The sequence below is a fragment of the Alexandromys fortis genome, unplaced genomic scaffold (genome assembly GCF_014885135.2).
Source record: "Alexandromys fortis isolate MF-2015 unplaced genomic scaffold, M_Fortis_MF-2015_v1.1 scaffold_9, whole genome shotgun sequence".
In the NCBI taxonomy this organism is placed as follows: domain Eukaryota; kingdom Metazoa; phylum Chordata; class Mammalia; order Rodentia; family Cricetidae; genus Alexandromys; species Alexandromys fortis.
Window position 1 is genome coordinate 2314988 of NW_026067892.1, and position 15474 is coordinate 2330461.

The 15474-nt window shown below is 54.0% G+C and overlaps 1 protein-coding gene across 3 annotated transcripts; it reads right to left on the minus strand.

The window, feature by feature from the left end:
• Positions 1-6: 6 nt before the first annotated feature.
• Bnip5 (BCL2 interacting protein 5) lies at positions 7-14369 on the minus strand. Of its 3 annotated transcripts, none has more exons than XM_050143965.1 (12): positions 14136-14368; positions 9589-10205; positions 8711-8830; positions 6498-6562; positions 6094-6331; positions 4993-5124; positions 4318-4379; positions 3865-4108; positions 3229-3360; positions 2602-2666; positions 1162-1425; positions 7-565 (listed from the first exon to the last, which is right to left on the minus strand). In XM_050143965.1, the coding sequence occupies exons 1-12, from the start codon at positions 14198-14200 to the stop codon at positions 530-532; spliced, it is 2040 nt and encodes a 679-aa protein (XP_049999922.1). In that variant the 5' UTR covers positions 14201-14368; the 3' UTR covers positions 7-529. The 3 variants fall into 3 exon arrangements, 2 of the variants coding, with proteins under 2 accessions (XP_049999922.1, XP_049999913.1); XM_050143956.1 differs by having other exon boundaries at positions 6450-6562; XR_007592040.1 differs by lacking the exon at positions 7-565 and adding an exon at positions 2406-2524 and having other exon boundaries at positions 1304-1425; positions 6450-6562; positions 14136-14369.
• Positions 14370-15474: the final 1105 nt, after the last annotated feature.

The following is a 15474-nucleotide window of genomic DNA, read 5'->3' on the forward strand; positions in this document are numbered from 1 at the left end:
CACACACACACACAGACAACACACACATGCCCCAGCTAAGACTCATTGAAAGCTGGATCTGGCAGATGGCAGTTTTGGTTTTTGTTTGTTGTTTGTTTTTGAGACAGGGTTTCTCTGTGGCTTTGGAGCCTGTCCTGGAACTAGCTCTTATAGACCAGGCTGGCCTCGAACTCACAGAGATCCACCTGCCTTTGCCTCCTAAGAGCTGGGATTAAAGGCGTGCGCCACCGCCACCCTCAGTCAGCCTCCTTCATGATGGTGGATTGCAGAGGTGCGACCTCACCTTAGGTTCTGTGGATGGAACCCACTTCCCTACCCATTGCCCACCCCCAACATGGCCTCTGGGGCCAACTTCCCGGAAGAAAAGCCGTCTCGGGCGGTGTCAACTGCACAGAGGGTCGTTGTCCACACTCGTCTCCAGGTGTGTTGGGGAAGTCCAGAACCGGGCCATCCTGCAGTGTCCTTGGGTCTCTAGCCAAAGCTGCTGACTCTGGCTAGTCCAGAAGAACTTGGGTATAAGATGCGGCCTTCAGTCTGGACTCTGACAATCCAGACTCATGTTGTCCTGGGAGGGGGAGAGCCACAGCCAGTCAGCAGGTCCCACTCTGCAAACAGCAAGCTTCCTATGCCTCTATCCACACCCACGCTGGGTCCACTAGCCTTTGCAGCCCTCCCCCACCATACCCCATTGTCCCCAGTCCCTCCATCTCAGCTACAATCTCAAGTCTGATAATCCACACTGCATCCGCCACCTGCTGGCTTCACCTGCATTGGCTGCCTGCCAGTCCTTTGACATTTGACTACCGCTTAATTCTGTCCTTGAGGTTTAGAACTCTCTCAGGAGTTTGCGGCAAGGAGGTGGCATTTGACTGAAGCCTAAACAGTCTGACTGAGGAGCCAGAAAGATGGCTCGGCAGGTAAAGGCACTTGCCACTAAGGCTGGACCCACATGGCAGGAGAGGGCCAACTCCTACAAGTTGACCCCTGACCTCCACATGTGTGCTATGGCACTCACATGCATGGTACGTGTGCACGTGCCCACACACAACAAATAAAGGTTATTTTGAGAGAAGACTTTAGAGTCTGATTGAGCATATCAGAAAAGTCAGAAGACCCCACTAGTCCCTTGTGTCCCAGTGATGCCCCTCCCCTGACTCTCACCTGCTGGGCCTTCCTGGACAGGAAGTGGGCATAACTGTGGCCCTGGTATTGGCCTCTGGATTGCATGAGGGTGCAGATGGCACAGCTGTGGTTGGCAGCAAACTTGTTCAGTGAGCCAAAGGCGCACGGTGGGGGTCTGTTGACGAGGCTCCCATCTTCCTCTGAGAGGCGGGCCTTCTGTCTCTCTAAGGTGGCCACTAGCTTCCTGAGGGAGGCTTCCGAGAACTGATTGAAAAAGTTCCTGAAGCTGGGGTACTGCCGGATCTGGAACAAGAGTGGAGGTCGTCAACGCTGCTGGCAGAGTCCCTGCCACCCCAGCCTGCTCCCTAGTATCCTTTGCGAGCACCCCTTCATTAAATCCCTTCACCGCCCACTCTCGCTGTACAGGAATGGCCCACGGCTGCAGGGCACAGCAAAAACTGAAGTCACGTGCATATTGCTCCACGCAGAACGTGTCCCTCTGAGCCTCTTTTTGGCTATAAAAATGGGGGAGACCAGATCCCCTCTCCAAAATGATTAGGGGTAGAAGCAAGACAGTTCATGCAGAACATTTAATGGCCGCTTAGCACCTCTCTCCTTTTCTTCATATCTGGATATGGCAGCCGGGGTCTCCTGGGGGACAGGGGACCTCCCCAAAACAAAGACTTGGGTCCCCTGTGGTTTGAGATTTGGGGGCACACTGACGGGGTATAAGGACAGGAGGCCCAGACCATGGGTGTGTGGATGCATCTTAGGGAGGGCTGGGGTCTTCAGACCCTCACTCCCAGCAACCATGGTGGAGGTGCTCAGTGTTAACTTCTCCCTGCTGCACATGGTTGCAGGGTCTCTGGGTCACTAGGTGGTGAGATGCAGGTGTCCTGGGGCTGAAAGCTGTGGCACCTTCACTCTCTCACACAGGCCCTGCCTGTGGCCCTCGGGGAGACTGCTGGTCACGGGCAGGTAAGCTACAAGCTTGTAAGAACTGGATCGTGGCTGCAATGGCGGAAAGTGTCCTTGCAGCAGGATCTGAAGGGTTGGACGGTGCCAGGTCTTGGGGTGCTGGGGATTTGGCTTGGGGAGCCACTGAACATTCTGACATTCTGGTGTGTGTGCCATCACCCCCATACAGCTCTGGGCTTACAGGGGCACGAGGCCATGTCTGGCTTTTTTACATGTGTGCTCGGGCTTTGAACTCAGGCTCTTACTGCTGAGCCATCGCCCTAGCCTGCCTGCGTCCTGTTATCTTAAATCAACATTCTCTTCACCTGCCGTGCGTGCAGGCCTTAGGCGTTCTCTACACAGGCACTGGTCAAGCAGGAATTATCCCTGTTTTGCCGGGGAGACAGCTGAGGCTCTGCGAGGTTCAGGGACACAACCAAGGTCACTGAGAAGGAGGACACGGGTATCAGAGGAGGGTGCATGAGCCCCAGCATCCTCCTAGAGAATTTGAGGGGCACTCACCTGCCTTCCTAGCTCGTCGTCCACCTCTTGGAGACCTTCCACCAACTTCTGGATGATGGACTCCTCTGAGGGAAGAGAAGAAGGATGAGAAGCTGTCTCTGCGGCACCTGGTGCCCACGACAGACTACCTGCCACAGCAGTACAGCTGACCAGATAAAGATCCATGTTCCCTCCATCTGTGACCGCACTCGGCTCCAACCTGACACTCGGGGAAACTGAGGGCTCCTAACGTCGGGAATGGAGACTTGCACTCGGGGTGACCAGCTACCAGCTGCCACAACAGGAGGACCACTCAGTTGGGTCATCAGGCCCTTGTTGCCGGTTTGAGCTGAGGTATGTAAGAAACCCACGGGGAGGTCATTACAAGCCGTTGGGAGCTCAAGTCGGACCAAGGCGGAACTGCGTACAGCAGTGAAATGGACTAATGCCCCCAAAGCCTCGTCTGGGCCTTCACCCAGGAGCCCCAGTTTAAAGAGCACACGGATGGTCCCTGTCCCCACTGTAAGGTCTCTGGAGGCGGGGTTCAGCTGCTTTCTCTACCCCTAGAAGCAATCCCTACTTAGCCTGGGTTATCGTGTGTGAGAGGAGCTGGCAGAAACTATCTCTGTGGGCGCAGGATATACTGACTAGATTCCGAGGCTCCCTCTGGTAGAGGCAGAGGCTGCTCATCTGGTGTGACTCTTCTAGACCGGAAAGGAGCTTCTGGGGACCCGGCTGGTTCCCCTCCTGCAGCCGCCAGCTTCTGGAACTCGGGGTCTTCTGCACAGAAAATGGAGATGAACTTGCCGTCTATCCCAGTCCTAGGGAGGCCCTGACCCTGCCCTCCTCCTCAGGGGATCTCAGTGTTCCCTCTCTGGCCTCTGCCTTCCTCGGTCTGCAGTTGAAAAAGCATAGGGACAAGGCCATTGCTCCCCCCCAGCAAAATCACAGCCCGGTCAGTCTGAACTCCACCTTCCCCGCTGACAAATGGAATCATAAGACGGACCTCCCGGGTCAAATGAGAAGGTACTGTGTTAGTGTATATACAGCAGGCACTGGAATAATACCAGGCTACCAGGGCACAGCAATGGGCCTCATTCTTTAGTGCGTCCCATCCAACAGTCCCCTGGTCTGTTTCTGTCAGTGTCCCCTGGAGACATCTAAAGACAATCACAGATCTAGCAACGCCTTTGTTTTTAAGAAGAGGGAACTCTGAGTTTTTTGGTGGGTGTCCTGCTGAAAATTGCCCGCCCCCACTCTTCCCACAGCAGGAAGCCTGCTCACCTGGGTCCCCGGAGATGGAAGCTCTGTGGCCACTGACACACGTGGGCAGAAAGCCGTGCTTCTTGGGTAGCCGGGCCTCCGGGCTGGCAGCACTGGGAGTCCCCGAAGCCTCTGTTCTCTTGGAATCCTTGGAGCCATGTTTCTTGAGGGAAAAGGCCCGCCGGAGATTCGACTTCTTCCTGTGTGACTTCATCTTGGGAGTGGAGTTTTCTCCAGCTTCCTCTGCCTCCTGGACATGAGCTTGCTATGGGGAGGAAGAGAGAAACTGAGGCAAGGTCCTTAACTTCAAGAAGGTCAAAGGTAAACTATGGCCTAGACAGTGTAACCCAGTGGGGGATGATGGCATTTGGAACTGGGGAGTGAGGTCTGGGGGAGGCCAGTACAGGGCTTAAAATGAAGCAAAGGGGCGTGGGGGTCCCCCGAAGATCAGGATAGCGGGGGAAGGAGTCTCACCTGCTCTCCCTTCTGTTCCTCTGAGTTTTTAAATAGGACCAGGATCTTCCGCCTGAATTCTCCTAAGAAAAGGACAGGGTTTCTTACAAAAGCCTCCGTGACCCGCACTCACATCCTCGGTGCAGGTCCGCACACCCCAGCCCTTCCGTTGCTCCTCTTTGCACGTACACGCTAGCGTGCAAACGTAGGCCCTCGTGCTTCTGAGGCACTAACACTGCCTGCTATCTTCCCAGCCCCCCAGGCCCCCAGAGGTCTCCAAGTGTGTGGACCTGACAGTATTTCACATCCAGGCCTGGCTCCGCCAACGATAGTGATAAAAATACTTCTTCCCCTTTCTGTCCTCAGCCCAACTCTCAAGCTGGCCACCCTAACGGGAACGACAGCACACAGTAGCTGAGGCAACCTGTCCACACCACCTCCCATTCCTCACAGACCATGGCTCAGGAACCCCAGCAACTCGCAAAGCCCACCCTTGCCAAATGAGGAAACCGAGGCCAGCCGAGGAAGGGTGCTCAGGGCCCATGCTGTCCCCACAGCCTGCCGCTTTCCCAAGGGAGGTTGAAACAGGCCTCAGCCTCCCCCTCTCTGCCTCAGTTTCTCTTCTTCAGATGGCAGAGTTACAACAGGGTCTCTGAGGAGGTCTCTGAGGGGGTCTCTGAGGGGCAGGGTACTAACTGGATTCATAGGCTCTGTCCCTCAGTGACCTCTCTGCTGGTCCTTGACACGCAGCTGGGGTGTGGTACTCAGGGGGATGTGAGCATCCGGGATCTACAGATTGGACCTCGTGGAATCCGGGCTCCTCTGAGTCTGGAAAGGAGAAAGAGCAGTTAAGTGTGTGGCCACGTCCAACGGCTGGCGCTGAGCCCAGGCAGGTGCCAGTGTACTTTGCCCTCGGGTTCTGTTGGGCTCAGTTAACTTCTGGGCTGTGCCAGGTCAGGGGCTCTGCTTGGCTTTCTGCAGCCCCCAGAGCTGTGTTCCCCCTGTTTCTCTGCCCTTTCCCCTTTCCACAGGTCTCTCTACTGAGCTCCTGGTTCACTAGGGGACAAAAGATGCCTGGCTCCGAGACGTTAATGAAGGTCCATGACCTAAACAGTCTTGCATGAAAATCTATCCTCTTATGACTCCAGACACATGCTCTCTAAGCCAGAAACTCTCCTAGTCATGTGATCGGTCCTTGTCCCTGTAACTCTGGCGCCAGCTTTGATGAGTCACATGACTATGACCACATCGCCTCACCCCTGCACCCGGCTTCCTCACCCCTGCACCCAGCTTCCTCACTGCCTAAGACAAACTGAGACACAGACAGACAGTAGGACACAGAGGGCAATCTGAGACACAAACATCTGTAACCCCAGCTCCAGGGTGTCCGATGCCACCTCTGGCCTCCACAGATGCCAGACATGCACATGGTACCCAGACATACATGTAGGCAAAACATCCACACATATTAAGAGGGAAAAGAAAAGGTAGCTGGGAGCCCAGGCCCTCTGTCTCCAGTTCTGTCACGAAAACATCCCCAGCCCTGCTCAGAGATGGCGGTGGCTGAGGTCTTGGCATACAGTCCCATCAAGGGCTCAGGTGTGCTGTCTGCACCCAAGTGAGGCCGTATGGAAGTGACTAGCTTCCGTCCCTGTCCCTTCTCCATCCCCAACCCTCTCCACACTGCTCAAGGCCTAGTGTGGACATCAGAATGAAACTGGCCAATCCCAGCCCTGGGAAGATTTCAGGGCTGGAAGGAGGCCACTGTTGCTATGACAACTGCCCGAGCCTGCTCACCAAGGTTGCTGGAGGCGGAAAGTCGCTGGCCACTAAGACACAGGGGTAGGAAGCTGGGCCTCTTGGGTCGGGTTTCTGGGCCAAGGGCAGTGGCTACAGCCACTCTCTTGGGTTCCTCGGAGGCGGGCTTCTTGAGGGACAAGGCTTTCTTCAGGGTGGGCTTCTTTTCCTGGGATTTCTTCCTGGGGGGCGGTGTTGGCTTCTGTGGAGCCACTTCCGGCTGAGGGACTTGCGCTGGCTGTGGAGGAGGAGAGTACGCGAATCAGGAGCCTGACCTTGGGGAGAGGGTCAAGGCAACCCCAGACAGGGGGTGTGAGTGGGGCTAACAGGGAAGGAAGGGCAGGCGGGGCACGAACCGGAAGCTGCAGGAGCCCTGCAGGTGGTCTCTGATGCCAGCGCCTCACCTCTTCCTCCAGACGGTCCCCTGCTCTCTTGAGCAGCTCCACGATCTTCCAGATGAGCTCCTCCTCTGCAAGAGAGCACGGGTCCCACCACTCCTAAGTACACCGGCAGCGTTGGGATCTGGACCCCCAGTGTGAACGAGGCCATGGTTCTCTCGGGCATCCACAACCACTCATTAAAGGGAAAGCCCCATGTCCCCCAACTAACCACCCCTAGTCACAGGGAAGCCAAAGTATGACTTTTTACATTTTTTTAAATTAATTTTTAATTTTTTTTATTAAGGAAAAGAGAAGCAGTTCACATGTGGGTCAGGGCACAATTTTGGGAAGTCTGTTCTCCCCTTCTATTATGTGGGTTCCGGGAATTGAACTCAGGTCGTCAGCCTTGGTGGAACAGCCCAAAGCATGACATTTTACGTAGGGAATTCAGTCTGCCCTGCTAACTGAGCTTCAACAATATCAGTGTTGTGGTTAGTGAGTAATGGCTGCGTTTCTTTACCCTCTCTGGGTCTTTAGAACTGTCCCTGTGAAATGTGGGTCACAGTTGCACCCCGTCTCTCTCAGAGGTTGTCCAGACATCAAACAAGAAACAGGACTCAGAAACATTTCCCAGGCTGACCCCAAGTCTTCCAGCCTACGCCATTCCCAGGGGTCTGTAGAAATGTCAGATCCCCAGCCTAAGGCTCAGAGAAGACACTGGCTGGCACATCGGGTCACAGTGGCCCTGCCGCATAATCACCTCCGCTGCATGTCATGCCGGAGAATATTCCCGGGGGGAGGGGGGGGTGTGCCTGCTCCACTAGCCGTGTGTCAAAGGTCTGCTTGCACAAAAGTCAAGCACAAGAGAGCCTCTGTGCCTGGGCTAGCTGTAGAGTCTCTGCCCCTCAGTCCCCCTGGCTTCCGGTTTCCTGACGCAGCCTATGAGGCCACTATAAACCGAATGTCTTACAAACTGGACACAGAAAAGTCTTTCTACCTCTTGCACGGTCCAGCTTTTTAGAGGATTAGATGAGGAGGGTGTGTTAGGATCGGTTAGGGGCGGTGAAGGTGTCTGGATTGTGCACTGTTCAAGTCCGTAGAGATGAAATGTCTTTTTATTCCCTATGGCTCTGAGAGAAAATGCTTCAAAGCAGTGTGACAGCTCCTAGTGTGGCCACTGGACCATTCTTTCCGTTATTACGTATATCTGCTTTATTTATTTAAGCCCAAGGCCTCTTACGCACTAAGTAGAGTCCCTGCCTAACTATACCTTCAGTGCCTACTTGATAGGTAGGTAGAGGTGTAGTAAATAGACAAATAGATAAGATAGATTAGATAGATGATTGATAGATGGCAGATAGATGATAGACAGACAGACGGACAGACAGATGATAGGTGAGAAGGATCTCCTGTGGCTCAAACTGATCTCCGCAGGCACTGTGTAACAAGTGACCTTGAACTTCTTTTTTTTGTTTTGTTTTGCTTTACACAAGGTTTCTCTGCTTAGCCCTGGCTATCCTAGAACTTGCTCTGTAGACCAGGCTGGCCTCAAACTCATAGAGATCTGCCTGCTTCTGCCTCTCAAGTGTTGGGATTAAACGCCTGTGTCACCACTGCCGGGTGGGTTTGAATCTGTAACCTCCTGCCTCCACCTCCCCAGTGCTAGTCTTACAGGCGTACACCCCACACCCCATTTATGCGCTGCTGGGGACGTAATGCCAGCCTTGTGTGTGCCTGCAAGCTCTCTACCAACTGAGCTACACTCCTGGCCCCTCTCCTCTATATTTTTTTATATCTTTATTTATCTATTTATTATGTACACAGTGTCTGTCTACACGTACCCTTGGATGCCAGAAGAGGGCACCAGATCTCATTACAGATGGTTGTGAGCCACCATGTGGGTGCTGGGAATTGAACTCAGGACCTCTGGAAAAAGTCAGTGCTCTTAACCTCTGAGCCATCTCCTCCAGCTCTCTCCTCTATATTTTTAAGTACATTTGAGAGATTGAAAACAAAGGCATATTCTTGTTGACTCGGAGGCAGGAGTACTTGCCAGCTGCCTTTCTGGAACCTCTGCCTTCCTCTCAGACTCGAAAATAAGCACCCAGTGCCAGAAGCGGCAAGATAGACATGAAAGGGGTGTGTGTGTGTGTGTGGACTCACCCTGAGTGGCCCCTCTAGTTTGGTGCAGTCTCTTACCCATAAGGAAAGAAGGACCCTAGACATTTGTAACTCACGGTCAGGCTGCTGAGGGTCCTCTTCTGATGGGGGACCTGCGGCTTGGGCAGAACTCTCTGAGGATTCATCATGGCCTCCCTCGGTGGGCAAGGCCTGGGGGATCTCAGACTCTGGTCTCTCTGGAAGTCAAATGAGCAGAGTCTGGGTTAATGACATTCTCCCGACCTCGTTAACCCACAGGTGGTGTGGATTCCACCGAGTAACAATTCAGCCCCCAGCCTCACCCCATCAGACATTGGCTAGGATTTCCCAGTGAAGGGGGGGGTGTCTCAGGCCAGGATCCCCTCCCTCCAGCTCTCCCCGGAGCCTCCTTCCCATCAGAGTCTGTGGCTACACAGAAGCCTCCAGCACACAGCTGAGGCCTCTAGGAGTGGAGGAGACGTCACTCCCCATCCCCAGCAGCAGGGACGCCTGGGGCGGGACGCCTGCTCTCTCCTTCACCATGGAGGACTCAAAGGCTCCAGGGACGGCCATTGCAAAAACCACCATAGCAGATTTGTTCTTCAGGGGCAGGGTCTAGACAGAGCACCTGGCCGGCACCCATAGACCTGTGGGGCAAGAGGTCACCTACTTCCACTCCTCCCCAAATCTCATTGCACTTGCTTTTGTATGAGCTGCGTCGACCCATGAGACAGCGACCATTTTATCTGTTTTTGTAGAAGGTCCGGAGGGCACATTAAGGCCCAGAGGGGTGTCACCAGCCCTAACCTTGCAGTATATGGGAGGGTGGCACCCCGATGGGTTGGTCTCAAGTGTTCAGCCATTCAACCTCATAGAAGTGTCCCCCACTGTCCACATCTGACCTCAGTGGAGAACATTTAGTAGACAAACTTGGGGCACCCTGGTCCTTGAGGGTGGGACACAATAGTCTGCTCACCCCTGCAGATCAGCCCCAGGTTAGCCTCCTCGGTGGCGTGGGACGAAGCTAAGCTGGGCAGTAAGTTCTCGTGGCCTCCTGCCTCTGGGTTCTGGAGCCCTGTAGACTCTTCAGGAGCAGGCTTCTTGTGAGTGGGTTTCTTGCGGCTGGTCCTCTTCTCCTGGGATTTCTTCCTGACGGCTGGCTCCTCCGTTGCCTCTGAGAGCTTGGTCTCTCCTTTCCCCTTTGATTTCTTGCTGCCCTTTTCTCTGGGCTCCTCTAGATCAAACCTCAGGAACAGGATATTCAGGAACATGCTAATCCAGCTCTGCTGGGCTTGCTTTGGGGGCCTCTCTTTCTTAGTGCTTTCTAGGGGCCCCTGCTCACAGGGGAGAAATTCGCTCCCTTCTCCTAGAGGGGGCGCTGCGACCACAGCTTCCTGGGCCTCTGCAACGTGATAGGGGCTCCCAGAACCTCTGGTCTCATCGCTGGCTGTCCTCCGAAGCACCTTCCTGTGGGTGGGCCCAGAGGAGTACTTGGAGTTCGCGGACTCCGAGTCCTTGAGAACCTGCCGGTCCAAGGATTGGGTTCTCTTATCTGTGGGAGGCTTCTTCGGGCCCCTCCGGGTCTCCATTGGGCTAAAACCAAAGCAAACAGCTTGCTCAGGAGAGGTCAGTCGAAGACTGATCCGTGCCCCCCTGCACTCACGCACCTCCCATGCTGTGTGGCCACCCTCCCCTGGTGACGATTTAAAACTTCCATCTTGTTTAACGACAACCCCACAGGGAAGGGGGTCACCACCCCCATTTTTCAGAGAAGGAAATGGAACCAGATTCTCCAGCTGGCTTGTAGCACGGCCGGAGCGGCCCAGAGGCGCACATCCCCAGAAGATTTTGGGTTTGCGACTCTAAAATAGGTAACTGTTCAGGAGACCTTTGCCGCAGCAGAAACTGGACCCCCGCGCTCCTCCTTCCCCACACTGTGCGCAACCGCAACTGTGGTTGATCCGAGAATCAAAGGCCAGAACTGCAGCCCACAGAGAAAAACCAAGCACAAGCGCCTGGTTGGCCCCTGAGTCTCTTTTACACCCGAAGGTTCAGGAACAGCTAGGACCCAAGCTGCTGCAGCCGTGAGGAGAGCAGGTGAGGGGAGCGGGGCTCTGGGTGCTGCTGCCTCCCTCCCGCCTTCCTTTCTCCCTTTTCTTCATTGTTGATTTAGAGACAAGTTCTCATAACGTAGCCCAGGTTAGCCTCCATCTCTCGGCCACGCCTCAGTCTCCTGAGGTATATGGTCACACCATGACCTGGCCTGTTTCATACTCAGGGCAGCAAGCTCTTTACGTTTCTATAAGTCATATTTATGTTTTTAGCACATATGTTTGAGCGGGACTTAATGTACAGCTAAAACAGGATATTCTGGTGTTTAAACTGATAAAGCTGGGGCTAGAGGGTGTGCGGACTCAGGAGAAGTCAAATTTAGACCAGTGGACTTGATTATGTTAATGAGATTGAAGGAAGCCGAGCCTGACCAAACAGTGGTCAGGGTTTCTGTCAGCCAGGACAGCTGGTCGACCAAACCATGGAAGCAGTCACTGATAGGACCCCCTATTCGGCTCAGGCCCCTCTTCTTCCCTGAGGTGGCTGGCCCAGGGCTCCATCCCACAGGAGGTAGGGGCGCATCCCCACTCAGCTGAAAGAAAGGTTGCTATGGAAACAGTTTTCCCCAGCAGTGGAGATGAACCCAGCCTCTTCCTGCTGCCTGACTTCACTGCATCCACACAGGCCCACAACTCTTCCCAAGTTTCCCGAGACCTCCTGACCTTCAAGCCCAGGCCCTCTTCTTACTTGCCAGCCTCCTGCCCAAGGTGTCCTGGCCTTTGGCGCCATGAACACCTCCCGGCAGCTTTTTTTCAGGTGCTTTCAACTGACTGAACTGGTCTCTACTCTCCCCTGGCCCCTCTGCCTGCTCCTTCTTTGGAATGTTCTAGAAACACTCTTCCAGAGAGGCCTTCTTCTGGGGATAGTCTGTTTCCCTGAGAAGACAGTGACCCACCTCCCGTGTTACACGGCCACTCATCTTTCTAGGTGTTCCTATCTAGAGTCATCACGGACAACTAACTCTCTCCTTCCCTGTTTCTTAGTTTTGCACCCAAGTCTGGCCTGACTGTAGGGGAATCCTGCCCTGGCCAAGACCAGGAACCCATAACAACCCAGCTATATTGCATAGAAACCCGGCCGTTGGTGTAAACATATTTATTGGCATGGCCGAGAGGAGCCTTCAGAACAAAGTCCACTCTAGCCAGAAATGCCTGGTGATGCACAGATCCCAGATCTTACAGGCTCCCGTGACTCATTTCACAGCCGCAAAGGACCAGAGAAGGCACACCAAGCTGGCACGGGTGTCCCCAGCACGAGGCTGTGTTTGGCATGTTTTCTAAACTGAACTCTGACCTCATCGTTATATTTGCCTGGCCTGTTTCTCTCATGCCACAAAGTGCTCCCTCCTCCGCCCCTGTAGGCATTCGACACACATCACCTCACAGAAGCCACGGAAGGCCTTGAGGAACACAGCGTGCACACTGTCAGCCTGCCCTAACTCAGAACGTCCAATACTGTCTGTTTCGAGTATAAGAGGCTAAAATCGCACGGCCAAGCTTGCCGCTGGCCTACAACTAAGATCCATAGGGATGCCTGGCCAGCAGCTTCCCTGCTGTTCCCACCCCTGGCCAGGCAGGTCCTGGGGATTTACAGAACAAATACATAATTATACACAAACACACTGTGAGCCCTTTCACCTCTGTGACCTCAGTGCCCCATGAATCAGACGATCTGACATGGGGGACTGAGGTCCTGGGCCACTGACACACGGCCAAAGTCCCCGTGCTGGGAGCAGAGAGCTAGGCCTGAATATTCCCCACCCCCTCCCCTCCCCACCCCCAGCCACCGTCCCATTCCAAACCCTGTCTTCTCACTCCTACACCACGCAACATTTTCTAAACACACATGTGTGTGCAGTGGACACATGTACCCCAGACACAAGACTGTGAACCCAGAGTGGGCCTCACAACCCCACGGCCAGTGGCTAGGCTGCGCTCACGCTGTCCCTCATGGGTCCCTGTGACCCGCAGCTCTCAGTCGGGCTCTGAACCTTCCTAACTGCGCATCCATCACTCGGACTCCGGCAACAGCGCGGCTCCTCTCACAGCTCCTGCCTTCCACATCCCTCAGAGACCCCTGAGCCTCCGCTGCCATGCCCGGAACGGGACACATGGTGGTCTCGTTCTCCTGAAACACCGGGCCTGTCCTGCGCCGCGCCTGGCCCCACTTGTCAAACGTGACAGTTCAAGGTCTCCATCTTTTCTGTGGGGTCTTTCTTGGGTTCCTACAACACATGGGCCCTGCAAAGTGCCAAGTCCACTCCCTGTAGCGTGGGAATCCTCCAGACCCATCCTGGCAGGTTTTCCTGAAACTGCTGAGGACCCTTCCTGCACAGGGCAGAGTCTGAGGGAACTCAACCAGAGCTGTGGCAGTCTTTCTTTACATAACTGAAAGGAAGTCCCAAACCCCTTACTGATTGGGCCTGTTCCCCAATTACCCCAGATCTATTGGAGATCCCTGAGTCCCTCACATCGGAGCATCCTTCTCTGATGCTCCCAGCTGGTCCTAGTACATTGTGGGGGCCAGGGGCAGAGGCGAGTGGGCAGGGGCTCCTGCCAGGGCTTCAACCTCTGCAGTTCCAGAGAGATCAGTGCTTTCCTGAACACACGAAGATCCCAGGAAACCATTCAGCAGTCACAGAGCACTGCGGTGGGTCAGCTAGACTGGCCTGAGTCCCGCTGATCTGGGTCCCACTGACCTGGGTCCCAGGAGACCCTTCAGCAGTCACAGAGCACTGAGGTAGGTCAGCTAGACTGGCCTCAATTCTCTCTTCCATGTATATGTATGTGCTCATGTGTGTACATGTATGTGTGTGTATGTCTGTGTGTGTTTGTGTATGTCTGTGGTGCAGGGGTGTGATGTGAGGTGGGCATTGTTTGTGTGGTGTATGTGTGGGGTGGAGGGGTGCGGGTATGTGGGGGGGTGGCACGGCACATGGGACACATATGTGGCGGTCAGAGGGGTTATCCTTCCTTTCTCCTTTCTGTGGTTCCAGGGACTGGACTCAGGCTGTCTGTCAGGCAGCAAGCGCCTGTACCTGCTGAGCCATCCTGCTGGCCCCTTTTCCATCTTTTTAAAAATAAGAAAAAAGAGCCCAGCGGTAATGGCATACACCTTTAACCCCAGCACATGGGAGGCAGAGGCAGGTGGATCTCTGTGAGTTCAAGACCAGCCTGGTCTACAGAGTGAGTTCCAGGACAGCCAAAACTGTTACATAGAGAAATTCTGTCTTGAAAAAACAAAAATTAAAAAAAAAAAAAAAAAAAGGAAGGAAGGAAGAAAGAAAGGAAGAGCAAACAAGAAGCAGAGCCAGGTCTGGAATTAGGGTCTATTACTCTTACGTCTAGCTTCCTTCAGGACCCTGAAATATCCACCCATTGCCCAGGTTCACAAGGAGAGGATTCAACCCACCTCAAACCACGGAAGTCGCCGTTGTCCCAGGACTTCCCCGGGCTGGGATTCCTGGAGCGGGGCATTGTCCCCTGTTAAGTAGAAGTCCTTTGAGGCTTGGGTCTGATGTCTCCAGGGAGAAGAAGCAGCTGCTACAGGTGGCTGGAAATGTTCAGAGGGGCTCAGAGCTTCTGGGTTATATATGTCATTGCTTCCCAGAGCTGAGCTCACAGGTAGCCAACCAGAGGGCAGGGCTGGCCCAACTGCCCCACCTGTCGCTGCCCTCCCAGACTGCTTCCAGCTCCTCTGGGCTGTGCCAGAGATAGGAAGCTTGGTTCAGCTACTGGAGCGATGAGGAGAAACAAGCGCAGTTTCAGTTGACAACTTCCTTATTATACCTGAGTCCCCAGCCACATGTCTTACCAGTACGTGAAACTGAAAGCAAACCCTGGCGGGGAAACACTGGACTGTGGGGGTGGTATCACCTCCACAGCCCCCCTTGGCCATGGCTGAGGATCCGTGGAGATGGAAGGAGCTAGAAGAACAGACCATGGAGGGTATGTGTGCCGTGCGTCCCTGGACACGGCTCTGACGGTGGAAGCCATATGTCCAGACCCTTCTACAGAGAATGGGGTCACCACGGATTTTTCTGTTTGTTTTTGTTTCTAATATTTGTATTTAATTCTTTGACATACATATGTACATACATACACTGTATCTTGACTACATTCCTGCCTGACTCCCCCCTCCCACCCTTCCACTCCCCTCCCGACCCCACCAACGCATGCCCCTCCCACTGTAAGCGGTGCTGCCTTTGTGTACAAGGGCCATCAGTCCACCAGCACAACCCCCAGAAAGTGACCCCCCCACCCTGGCAGCCATCACTGAATTCAAAAGTTCCTCAGTAGGGATTTGTTACCGTTTGAGGTTTTTTGGGAGAGAAAGGCTTGCCTGGCCATACCTGGCTCTTTCCTGTCATTTTTATCTTACCTTAAAAATTAAAACAAAACCAAGGGGGAAAAAAAAAAGCTCTGGGGACTGGAGATTTGGCTGCTCTTGCAGAGAACTTGGGTTTCGTTCCTAGCACCCATGTGGTGACTTACAAGTCACCCATAATTCCAATTCAAGGGATCTAATGCCCTCTTCTGACCTCATTGGCACCATGCATACACACACACACACGTGCATATACACACACACGTGTATAAACACACACATATGTAAGCAAAACACTTACATGCATAAACGTGCTTTAGACACACACACTAGCTTTGGCCATGTTTAATGGTACACACCTTTACAAGTGCAGCCAAGTCTACAGAGCAAGCTCCAGGCCAGCCAGGACTCCACAGAGAAACTC

Bases quoted from the DNA above. Each gene is read 5' to 3' on its own strand.
- Bnip5 (XM_050143956.1), bottom strand. From the start codon at position 14,200: ATGCCCCGCTCCAGGAATCCCAGCCCGGGGAAGTCCTGGGACAACGGC. The intron at 10,206-14,135 runs GTGGGTTGAATC...CTTTGGTTTTAG, and splicing joins GGCGACTTCCGTGGTTTGAG to CCCAATGGAGACCCGGAGGG. The intron at 5,125-6,093 runs GTGAGCAGGCTC...TCTCCTTTCCAG, and splicing joins TTCCGCCTCCAGCAACCTTG to ACTCAGAGGAGCCCGGATTC.